Source organism: Clupea harengus, unplaced genomic scaffold (assembly GCF_900700415.2).
Source record: "Clupea harengus unplaced genomic scaffold, Ch_v2.0.2, whole genome shotgun sequence".
In the NCBI taxonomy this organism is placed as follows: Eukaryota; Metazoa; Chordata; class Actinopteri; order Clupeiformes; family Clupeidae; genus Clupea; species Clupea harengus.
The window spans coordinates 37702-50002 of NW_024879929.1; the positions used below are offsets into that span (position 1 = coordinate 37702).

At 45.0% G+C, this 12301-nt stretch overlaps 1 protein-coding gene across 1 annotated transcript; it reads right to left on the reverse strand.

Moving 5' to 3' along the window:
* Positions 1–747: 747 nt before the first annotated feature.
* LOC122130783 (unconventional myosin-IXAa-like) lies at positions 748–12289 on the reverse strand. Its single transcript, XM_042705545.1, has 19 exons — positions 11127–12289; positions 10948–11041; positions 10488–10697; positions 9417–9517; positions 9118–9245; positions 8694–8911; positions 8362–8478; positions 7915–8103; positions 7081–7128; positions 6786–6897; positions 6380–6441; positions 6059–6251; positions 5808–5936; positions 5466–5571; positions 4729–4860; positions 4484–4607; positions 2206–2408; positions 1614–1756; positions 748–1378 (listed from the first exon to the last, which is right to left on the reverse strand). Exons 1-19 carry the CDS (start codon positions 12182–12184, stop codon positions 900–902), a joined length of 3846 nt encoding a protein of 1281 aa, XP_042561479.1. The 5' UTR covers positions 12185–12289; the 3' UTR covers positions 748–899.
* Between the last annotated feature and the right edge of the window lie 12 nt (positions 12290–12301).

Genomic DNA, 12301 nt, shown 5'->3' on the forward strand with positions numbered 1-12301 from the left:
TTTATACATAGTTTTATATATATATGTGACATATATAGATACATCACACATAATATATTTATATATATTTATATATATACTTATATTCCACCTTATTAAAATGTATTAAATATGCATGTGTGGGGAAGGGGGGGCAAAACAGATTTTTCTGTCATGTCAGAGCACGCCGCTTATTACTGGTGGTGTCTGTACAAACTGTAAACTTAAAGCAGCCAAGCTGGGAGTTTTGCTGAAGTTTGTGGAGTCTGCACTGTTTAATGGCTTTGTCTCCATGGTCTATCGTCTTGGTGGTCAGTCCCTCCTCTCGTTCAGTGGAACCTTTACTGAACCGCCCCACAGTCGGAGTCACCCTGCAGGAGTCGCCGTTCCCTTTGCTCCGTCCTCACCCCTCTCCCAGTTCCCCCACGACCCCCCCCCATCCCAAAACTCCGCCCCAGCTCTGAAGGCAAGCGAGTTAGGGGGGGGGGGGGGGGGTGGAGGCACACATCTGCCAGCTGCCGTCTTCTTCCTCTCCCACATCCGCCTCTGCCTCTCCACATCTCTCTGCTAGTATTGGCACTTGGAAAGGCAGAGGGGAGGTAATCTGCTGTCCTGCCTGTGGCGGAGTGGCTGAGTGCAAGTGGCGTGGGGTGGGAGGGCCTTGTGTATATGTGTCTGTATATGTGTATATGTGTGTGTGTGTGTGTGTGTGTGTGTGTGTATATGTATGTGTGTGTGTGTGTGTGTGTGTGTGTGTGTGTGTGTGTGTGTGTGTGTGTGTGTGTGTGTGTGTGTGTGTGTGTGTGTGTGTGTGTGTGTGTGTGTGTGGAGGAGGGATAAAGGGATGAGCTGGAGCCAGGGGGCGTCCTCCTCGCGTGTTTTGCGCATGTGAAGTCGATGACTGGCTCACGATGGTATCTTCACACCATGAACTCATTGCTGCCATACAGTACTAGATGCTGCTGCTGCTGCTGTTGTTGTTGTTGTGATGACAGGTCTGGCTCCCTCTTGTGGTGGCCACTGCCCTCTGCAGGCTGCTGCAGGGTCCTAGAGCCATGCAACTTTTGCCTGCCCTTCTCTGGGTTGAAAGTGCCGCGGCTGGTGAACTGAGCGCGCTCTTCAAGGGGGTCCTGCTCGGGCGCCTCCATGCTGCCGCCGCTGTCGTTGCCGTTGTTGGAGCGGCCCCGGGCTGCCGAGGGGGACTTGGAGCGGAAGCGGAAGCGGTGGGTCCTCGAGGAAGAGGCGGAGGAGGGGGGGTGCAGGTAGGAGGAGGAGACAGAGGACGATGCGGTGGAGGCCGAGTCCATGGAGTCCAGGGAGTCAGGCTGCTTTCTCAGCATGCGCCGGCTCTTGCCCTCCAGTTTCCTTGGCCGGGCTGCTGCCTGAGGCGGGCCTCTCTCTGCAAGGGGATGGAGAGAAACCACAGTGTATACCAAATGCAGGCAGAAACTACAATGTGTTCATCTTGTTGACAGACAGATTGGTGAATCTTATTGAAGGCTGTTGGAGCGTACTGCAACTCTAGACCACAGCCACAACCTCGTCACATATACGATACAAACCTAGACACAACTAAGTAAAGTATCTTGCTCAACTCATTTAAGTGCCAACTTGCACCTCATTCGGCTCCTCACCAGAGAAGTCTGAGGTGGCTCCCTCGGAGTCCACGTTCAGGTTCTCGGAGCTGTCTGCGGTTCCGATAGATGCCTCAGACTCCAGGGTCTCGTCATCCGACGCTCTTGGCTCCAAGGCCAGAATTTCAAACGTCAGCTCCTCCCTGTAACACAAAGAGAGGTCAAAGTGAAGAAATCAATCAAACATCATCACAGTAGTTTCACCATTTACAGCTTCATTGTTGATTGTTGTTGTTTCTTTCTGTTTTGTTTTTGATGTAACACTCTGCTTTGGCAACATTGTACATGAATGGTGTATAAATGGTGTATAAAGCTATTTGAATTTGAGTCACCCATTGAACCAGCACTCTGGAAACCCATTTAGAAACTTCATAGAAAATTCTGGTGCAAAACAGACCAAACAATGACTAAACAATAACAGAGACTAAACAATGGAGCACAGTTAGCACATACTGTATGTAGAGGCTATTTTTACCCAGATCATAGATATTTTTTTAACAATGTAATATTCCATTTTATGACTGACATGTAATAATGACTACTATTTAACAGACAAAACAATCTGAAGAACACAAAGATGACGAGTGCGTACTTTTCTTTCTGCAAGTTCTCGATCTGCTCGGTGAGGACCCTCTCCTCCTGCTGCATGGCCGCCTGCTGCTGCTCCGAGATCTCGGGTTCTCTGGGCACCTCCTCGGCCCAAGTCTCCTCCACAGGCTCCGACGCCGGGGCCAGTCGCGGGCTCACCGGCGGAGAGGGCGTATGGTAGCTGATCCGCCGCACGCGGCCCTTCCCCTGCAACACACCAGCAGTGTCAGAGCTGCAGTATGACATGAAGTACTCCCCACAGCATTACCAGACAATGACCTGGTGGCTTTGAATAGGTCTCTAAGCAGAGAGAATTCAGTGTAGGATTCCATGGTTGAATTTTTTTATATAAATAAATATTTTCATATACTGCAAATGTAAACTAGTAAGAAAATGCTTCCTGAAACCCGCAAGGACAAACTGACAGAAAAACTAATTTGGGTTACATGCTGAAGGTCTCTCTTTCAATTGCGCAAGGCGTGGGGAGCAAATGCAGTTGGGGAGTCTTAATTGCAAAGGCAGAGGACAGAGACAAAGATATTTGCTGAGCGCAGTGATTGAAGGTTTCATGAGCGAGAATACCGACATGTTTCTTTAGCATTGGCAACCCAGATAGGGTAGAAATATTAGCAAATTGTTACTTGGAAATAATTTAATGTGGTCACAATTGGCAGATGCAAGGCCTTCTACACAAGGGACCAACATAAATAGGTATATGAATAAAAAGATATAGTAGATAAACAATTCATTTTATACCAGTGGGGGTTTAGACGTTTAGACTAGACTGAGATTAACTTCTCACACATCGAGAGAAAACAATAAAATCGTTTTCAAACAGAGTTGGTCATTTAGAGTGTGATGAGGCTAGTGACCACTGGAGCGACAAATGGATAAGGTGGGTGAAATGAAAAAAAAACAACCTCCAAACTCATGTTTATCGCAGCGATCCTGTCTACCTTCAATTATGTCAACAGTGTAACCAGCAGTAGAATCCATCCTGGGCGATCATTCCTATGTCAACTATGTAGGGGAATAAGGTTCTTTCCTGACTTCATTTACACAGAACTCCCATTTCATTGTGACAACCCTCCCCACAGCACTTCACTGTCGAATGCTCGAGGTGCTCACTGCGCAAGGACTACCTTATCGCTCTCATTCAGTTTCACAATCCTGCCAGTAAAATGCATGTGACTGTGGAATAACATCTCCTTTCAAGTAGTTATTATTTGATCCCTAGTGCACTGCAAAAAAACAGTTCACTGTATTCACTGTAGTGCAGGCTAACAATATGATTATGATCGGTTGTCAAGAGTCTGTACAACAACAATCAGGATGAAAGAACAGACTGATCATGACAGAGAGACAAGACACAGATATGACACACACACACAGTTTTAAATGGTGTGCTGAGATGGTAAAAGAGACAGAGCACACAGGGCAGGGGCAAGGGTTGGTTTTACCAACAGGGATTAGCAGTTAGTCCTGGACTAATCAATCATCAGATGCAGAAACTCTCCACATTAGCCCAGGACTAGGATTAATTCCTGTATCGTGGTGGGGGAGAGAGGAGCGTGAGCAGTGCTTCAGCAGAATGGGGTGAGAGAGTGGCTGGCAACTACACACTACATCCAGGAGTAAGATACATACCAGGGTGGCACTGCGGGTTATGCTGATAAATCTAACAGCGATTACTACGGGTTTCTGGATTAGAGAGGAAAAGGATTGGAATCAGGAGTGTAAAAGGTTGAAGGAGGAACAAAAGAATGGGTTAGTTTAAAAGGGCGTTGCAGGTATTAAAAGAGAGGAGATTCAGTGGGTCACAAAGGGCTGGAAGGAGCTCCAGAGCGGATTGGATAGTGAGAGAGGTTAATGTCCGGGTCATAGTCAGAGGTAATCTCACAAAGGATTTAACACTGACCCTACAACCTCTGATTCTGTTTAAATGACCTTACATTAATTGATCATTAATTGATTTATGTTCATCGGTATTATGAGAGTCCATTTAACTATGTAAGAATAATATAATTATCTTTATCAGTGTGCAAGGTGATGGTAACTTGAAATGAAACTAAATATATTACAAGCAGAGCATCGTACAGATATTCTACTTATATATATCTCTTTTTGCATCCTCTTTGCACGTCCTTTTAGTCACAAGTACCCTATGCAGTTACCCAATAGGTGCACTGTGTGAGTGCATGTGCATGTGTTTAAAGCAGGAGTAGGAAGGGCCATGAAAAAAAGCTCATAAATCATCTCCACTGGTCAGCCTAGGCTCTTACCATTGATCTTCTAATGAGGGTAAGCCTATTTTTGGCTTTGTTCTCCGCAAACTCCAGGCTGTTGATGTCCTTCAGTCTAGCCTTGTACTTATTCATCTGTTCCCCAATGATCAGCTCCACACACCTACAAAAAAAAAAAAGAACACACTCAGTGCTCGAGGAAAAATGGAACACAAGTCTCCACAGTACTGGTAATGAAGGTGGTGAGAATGCAGTGGATGGCAGCTGATTGGTGGGATACATACGCTGTGGTTTTGCTAATGTCTTGCACACTCTGCAGTGGATCGATGGTGTCTGGGCAGCGCAGGATGCAGGGGGCAAAGACAATGGCCAGTGCATTGGCAGACATGCGGTTGGTGTCTTCCTGCAGCACAATCCTAGACACAAATAAATCAATGCCAACAACATCAGCCAATCAGATAAACACGGACTGGAAAAGGGGTCGTCCATAGCTACAGGAGAAGTTCAGACATAAAGCTCTTAGAATTAAGCTTCGTCATTGTGGTCGGAAGAGGAAAGACATCTGCATAGGAAAGCTACTACAATCTGACTATTTAGCCTACAGCAGTTCAAATATGTAGTGCCATTTCCAGGGTAGGCTCAAGGATATCTGCGACCATAAAGAGTACATGAAATTCCCTGCCATTGTTGGCATAGGGAATGTGCCAATCACAAAATCACGTTATTATTGAGTGGCTTGACACAGCAGCGGGTGTGTGAGCTCATAAAGCCCTCCTTACATATTCAGGATGTGGGGCAAAGGGCATTACAGAGTCCAATCCTAGAAGCAGAGCAGACTTATTAAGCCTTTTGGGAGATTTTCGTTGTGTGCATGTTTCTTTTAATCAGAGGTACAGGGCTCAACAGCCTAATAAATGTTTCTAATATGCTATTACAAACTAACCATTACACATGGCATAGCACATGCAAGATCTCTTCTGTGTGCTTTTCTGTGTGTTGTGATTACGTCTACGTCTCTCACCTGACCAGGTGGAAGATGAGGCGTTCCAGTGTGTTGAGGTGAGTCCTGCTCAGCTGATCTATCACACCGTACACCCCCCTGATCGTTTCTTTCTTATCCTTCAAACCTATAGACAAATCATCCAATCATCTGTTAGCTGAGGCAATATGCAATAATGATAAAGCTAGCTGAAGTTAAAAACAGAATAGAAAATAAAACAGTAGGGAGTGCTAGTGACTCCAAAAAGTGCTTTTAACTGTTGATTAAATATTATATTTTATATTATGTTTTAAACGATTGTATATAATTCATTCATACAAAAAAAGAGCTATGTGCTTTCGCAAGTCTACTCTCCTAGCTTACCCATAGCTCGAAGGAACTCCTCATACAGCTCAAACGTCATGAGCGGACTGGGCAGGTCCCGCAGCCACTGCTTGAACACGCTGGCGATGACGTGGATGTTGTAGTCGTCCAGGTTTGTGCTGTTCACATCTGAGGATGGCCAGACAACAATGAGACTAGATCAAGCAGCATGGCCGTTTAAACGTTTATTTTGTTCAGCTAGTAAGTCATAACATTGTAGCTCCATTGTTCGACTTTGGTCTTTAATGTACCTGTGTCCAGCCCCAGTTTCAGCTCCTTGATCTTATTGGTGGAGCCCGACTTCCTGTAAATGCCTTCTGTGTAGAGGCCGTGCATCTCTATGTAGTTGATGAGCTTCTCCACCACAAGGGGCACAGTTCGCTCGTCATTGGTCAATCGAGACACCTCAACACCAAACTGCCTCGAAGACAACTCTGGGTCGAACTGAGTTGAAGAGGATTGAGAATCCATTATGTATAACCAAAGTACTTGAAGAACTTAATAAGCGTTCACTAAAAACATTAATATACCGTTTCATTCAAGTCTACATGGTGAGGAGAAGAAGGTCTTACCTTCTTGCTGCATTTGGTTGTCATCTTGGCACAACACTTCCTGTGACAGGCATACCGGCACACTACACAGGACACAGACATCTCAGTGACCCTCATCGTACAACCTAACCTCAAACGTGAGCTTAGACACACTTCATGAACAGGAAAGTAAAATAAATAACAACAACAAAACACTAGGGAGCACAAGCTAAAAAAACTCCACAAAGAGCCAAAGCGAAGAGCAAATGCTCTGTTCTAAGACGAATGAGTAGAAACATCCTGCCTGCTTATGCTGGGGGAGAAAGCTAAATTGTTGCTCTTAGGAAAACCCATGAGTTCAGCTCAAGTAAACAATCTAATTAAACTGTTGAATTGGGGGCTAGGCCTCCAACAGCAGGAGAAGGGCAGCAGAGCTCACAAGACTCACTTTTGCAGACACAGGCCCGATCCATCATCCAGATGAGGGAGGAACAGTACTCGCAGTAGGTGGGGATGCTGTACTGGGTGGATTTAAAAATGTGCCCATTGTGCTCTTCCACCTAGAGGGTTTGGGAGGGGGGGCATGGGATTAGTTATGTCGTTTTGAAAGAATAAGTCTGTGCCCTTGTGTGAACACTGTTACATAAGGGTTGTGTGTGTGAGTGTTTGTGTGTGAGAAACTGTGTGTCTGTGTGGCAAAAAGACAAAAGGAAAGTGCTTTCTTTGATAAGCTTGAAACTCACAATATCAGCGTCCTTTTTCCTTCTCTTTTTGCGGTCAGGTTTTGGTGCCTAGAAGAGACGGAGAGATAAGGTTAATGGATGCCTTAGCCAATATAGAATAAGCATTAACCATCAGCATATCTGAACCAATACAGTCTTTAAAACATAACAGTGGTTCCACTAATGAACAGAAGTAAGCAGAGTGAAGATGTATGATGAATGATACATGCCATTAGCTTAATATATTTCAGTTTAATTTCTAACATGTATAGTTTTAAGTGTATGATTTTATGTTATAAACCATACATGTAAGATGCATTGTTTTTGCAATATACTCCAGCCCAGCAGTTGTGCTAATGAGCTGAATAGCTGTGGGAGTATTTCACTGAGATCTTAGAAATAGTTCTTAAGGCTAAAGGCAACATGTTTCATGATTGTAGCTGTAGACTGTATTGCAGATTCTAGAACCTATGGAAGATGGTAGTTGATTCACTTCCATAATGAAAAATTGTCAACCAAGAGAGATGGAGCATGTTTTCAGAGAACCCATTACAGATATGATACATACACATTCCAATGGTGAGAACGACAGCTGTCACTGTCCTTGTATTGTGTGTTGGTTTTGTTGCGTTGTGTGTGTCATGTACCGTGTTCTTTGCATATATTATGGGTAAAGCATGGTTTGGTGTATAGGCAGAAAGATAAGGTCACTGTCTACTGATTTAGGATGTGCAAAGGCTTGGAAGTAAAATAAACAATTGACAGTTGATCTGTATACCTCTAAGGCAGACAAAGCATACCTAAAAAAACAATTAGCCAAAGCAGTGAAACCAGCATAGAGGAGGAAGTTGGTACCTTGGTTAAGGTGCTGTCCAGTGGCTTGTATTCAGTCATGAACTCATCCAAGAAGACTTTGAAAGTGTTCACCCACACCTTGACAGGAGACTCGCTCCAGTCTCTCTGCTCCTGGCGCATGGTCTTCTCCAGGATCTGCTCAAAGAGTGCATACAGGTCCTTGTATCGGATACTCTTCCCATCGTCCATCTGTAACAAACAACTGTGGGAGTGAGTTCTCTGTACTTTCTGTATGGTATGCTCATTCACACAGCAGAATGCACATTCTAAGTCATTCTCTCAGTTTAACTATAAAACTAAACATAACAATATTTGTTAGAGCATCCCAATGAAAAGAACATTTAATCTGTTTATTAGCAAAGGAATTCAATTAGCCCAGTCTTTTCTGGCCCAAAAGTCAACTAATACCACATGGAAACTTTTAATGAAAGTGCCACATCAACTTACGGCTAAGGCAGTAGAGTAGGAGTTAAAGATATTCAAACGGAATTCCTTCAGTGCCTTTTTGAAAACAACATCCACTAAAGTGTCCTTCTTGCTGTCATCAGTGTCAAGGTCATTGATCTAGAAGTGTAAACAGTAATTCAGTCAGTTTCCCACACAATACATTTCACTGGAGACTCAAGGAGAGTTAATGGGTTCAGAGGGTACTGCAATCCTACTGTAGACTTTTTTTTTTTGCTTGCTAACAGTCACGATTAGCCATCTTGCAAATATGAAAGTTATATTACAAACTTGGACTTTGACTCCAGTGTTATTACTTGTGTAACATTCTGTACCTTCTTCTGGAGGAACTCATTCATGGTCTTGTAGTCGCTGGCACAGGTAAGGATCTGCACCGAGTCATTCTGCCACTGAGCCGATTCCAGAGCTACACTGCTTATCTTTACACTGCGTCTGCGCTTCACCTTGGGTGATGGTTCCTTGTTCTCCTTGAACTCCCGACCCCGCTCCAGGGTCTGATCAGGACTACGTGGTGGGGAGAGGAACTCTCCTCCTGTTTGAAAGCATCAGGACCAGGTTTAAGTCGGTACAGAATATTCAGAGTGAGAGTAAAATGAATGTAGAGGTAGGCGCACTACAAAAGCCAAAAGGCAAAAAGGCACCGTATTTTTTGCTTTAGTCTCAAATGCTTGATTATATTCCTAAACAAAATATATTTTAAATGAGTTTGAAACAAATTTCAGAGTTCTATTGTCCTACCTCCCAGTAGAAGACCAGTATCAGCATAGTCCCCTTCAAGCGAGTCAGCACCACACACCAGCCGATCTCTGGAGGACTTCTTATCCCCCTGCTTTGCCTTACCCCAGAATCGCATCTTCCCTCGAACCCTGGTCATGATAAATATGAGGCCAACTTGTTCAACATACAGCTAAAACATTCAACTGGCTTTACAGTACGCAACATTTTGTCTTTCCCAGTCTATGTTTGCTGAAATTATAGGACAAAAACAATCAAATTGCATACTCATATGATGCATAAAAGACTGAACCTAGTCATACCTTCCATCTCCTGAGTTTTTCCTCAGAGAATCCCCTTTAACCAAATCTCCAGCTGACATGACTTTATGCAACCGTTTTTGGTCTTCAGGGCATGTGGAAGGCTGAATCATATAGAAGCAATGGGTTAGTGAATAAATATGACTATACAGTGCACCCCATTTACAATAGTCATTTTACAATATTGTTGAGAACCACATCTGCCACTAGATGGCAATATAAAACAACAAAGAATGTCCAACAGTACATTGTCAAAGCGATCCACCTCTTAACATGTCTAAAACTGTAAAATAAATTTCTACCCTTGTGGTGGTAAATAAAAAAAAACTACAGAGGTACTGCTACTACTATCGCCTATGCTAACATCATAAGAGAGTACGAGAATGATGCACATTCTATTGAAAATTGTCATTCTCATGATGACTATTTATGAAAAGAATCATAGAAAGAAAAGCAAAACAATGGAAGAATGTGACCGGATTGATCTGATGAAGTTAGGATGGATTGATCTAATCCAGAGGGTGCCATAACACCCTTGACAATTAGTCATGTCTGTGAGGAGCTTGAAATATTTGAGAAGAAAACAAGTAACATGCAATGAGAGTTAAACCAGGTTGGAAATAGAGAGAGGTTTTCTGCAAGGGTTAAATGACGGAGGACTGATTGCTCTTGCTCAGCAATCCCTACACAAACTATGTTATCACTAGTAGAGTGATAAAAGAGTGAAGAACAGGGTGTGGGTTATTCTTGAAAATTCAGACAAAATGGCATCCCATCTGTTTAGGCAGTGGATATCTTCTGCAATGACACCAATCATTTCAAAGTGAACAATGGTGGCAATACAAATTGTGGTGCCATCGCAGAACAGGCTGTTGAGGTCGACAAGTTTCCCCAGTTGCTTTGAAAAGATGGAAATGTGTCAAAGGTCTATATTGGGGTGGGTTAGTCAGCACAGCGATTCTAGTCAGGCGGAGGCCGAAGAGGTTAGCTGAAAAGAGGCACATTGACAGTGAGCTCAGTTCCATCCGGAGAGGGCCTGGACGCTCAAGTGTGTGCCCTTGGCTGATCGATTACCATTTCTGAGTCACTGTGACTCGCCTCTGTTGCTGTGGCCCCCTCCTCTGCCTCCTGCTCGCCAGAGAGGGGCAGGCCGGGAGAGAGAGGGGGGTCATCACACTCGTCTTCCTCTGAATGACCCTCCCCTTGCGGGGTGGGTCCACGGGTGAGGAAATCAGAACGTGTCCGTGCCATGCGGGCTTTCTTTCTATGGCCGGGTATAGCAACCTGCTTGACCAAGAGACGATAATAACAGGGTGTAAAAAATAATTGCTGTGTGTCCTCGAACACTACCGAAGGACAGGTTTAACCCTGTAGTAGATAAAATAGGAAAACAGTAACATAACCACTTGAACAAAGGAACCAGATGGGTTTGGGGGTGATGGAAACCAACAAAAGGACAACATCCACCACAGGAGAGATCAGAGTAATGAGGGGTAAGTATGGTTTTCTTTTAGTTTTCATTCTGCTGACTCACCTCTCGTCCTTTCACTCCTTTGGCTCTGAAGCCAGAAGATGTTTCCTTTACACTCGCTGCAGACTTCTCCTGGCTGACAGGATCTTTGTCAAACCTTCAAAACAATTTGAGGTTAGGATGGAACAGTAAGATTTGGAAATGTGAAGTAAACACTATATAAACACTAAATGGACACTCACTTGGAGAAGGAAACCCTATCTTTGGGTGAGAAGAAGATGTTCTTCTCAGTCATGTTGATGTTAACACTCTGAGTAGCAGGTTTCTTCTGTGCCCTTGTTCTTGCTCCAGTACTATCTCGAGATTCCAAGGTAAGCTTAGGCGCCCATCCTTCTGGCATAGTCCTTCGATCCCTTGGCCGTTCTCTTACAGTGGAGAATTGGGCCACAGTTTTACCCTGGTTTTGTGATGCTGAAAGCAATTGTGCAGTGGGCTCTGGAAGGGTTACAATTTCTGGCTCAGCCTTTGGAGCTCGGACTCGGCCAACATCCAGAGAGACAGGCCTCTCTGGTTTTCCCTTGAGGGACTCCTTCCTGTCCCAATCCGGGACTTGTGCCCCTTGCCTGCTCTGCTCAATCTTATGTTGTGCCTCATCTCGCTGCTTCTCAAACATCTCCCGCTCAATCTGGGCAATCTTCTTGCGTTGCTGCTCCAGAACCTCTTTCTGCTGCCGGATCTGCTGCATCATCTCCCTCTCCTGCTGCTGCTGCTGATGCTTCTGCCGTTCCTCCTTCTCTTCATTCAGCTTCTCAAGCCTCTCCAGAACTGACGCCGGCTGCTGGCTTTCAGTGCCATCCACTTGCAAGGGACTAGGGGGCTCACTGGTCTGGGCGGAGCTGTCCTTAAATTCAGGAAGAGTAGGTTCTTCTATGAGTGTCTCCTTTTGCATGCTGATCACTACTACCACAGGCCTGCGGGAAGACTCTCTTCTCTCCTTCAGGGTCTTCCCTGGAGTCTGAGGTTTGAGGACGGCAGAATTGCTGCTATCTGCAGGGGGGACGTAGAACGTTGGGAGGTAGTTGTCCACCTTGGGGATTACTGCAGGTGGGCTGGCAGGTTCTGCTTTCGCTGGACTGCTGGAGGGGACATCAGGCACTGCTGGCTCTGGAGGGTTGGCGAACTGAGGGCTGATGGGGTAGACCTCAGGTTGCTCTGGAGGTCCTGAGGACGGAGATGTGGGAGCTTCTTCGATGGGAGCGTCTGTCGTTGAAGGTGGCCTCTCTTTGAGACACTCCTCCATGCTGAGTAGTTCGAAACTGCCCTTTGAGCTCTGACTGTCTGGTGTACCCTGAGGGGAGTGGAGACCTCCTGTCTCGACCACTGTCAGCTCCGTAGACCAGCGGCGCTCCTCAGATGG

Excerpts from the sequence above, each read along its gene's own strand:
- LOC122130783 (XM_042705545.1), bottom strand. The coding sequence starts at position 12,184 with ATGGAGGAGTGTCTCAAAGAGAGGCCACCTTCAACGACAGACGCTCCC. Across the intron at positions 9,246-9,416 it reads AAAAACTCAGGAGATGGAAG|GGTTCGAGGGAAGATGCGAT; the intron begins GTATGACTAGGT and ends TATCATGACCAG. Across the intron at positions 4,861-5,465 it reads CTCATCTTCCACCTGGTCAG|GATTGTGCTGCAGGAAGACA; the intron begins GTGAGAGACGTA and ends ATTTGTGTCTAG.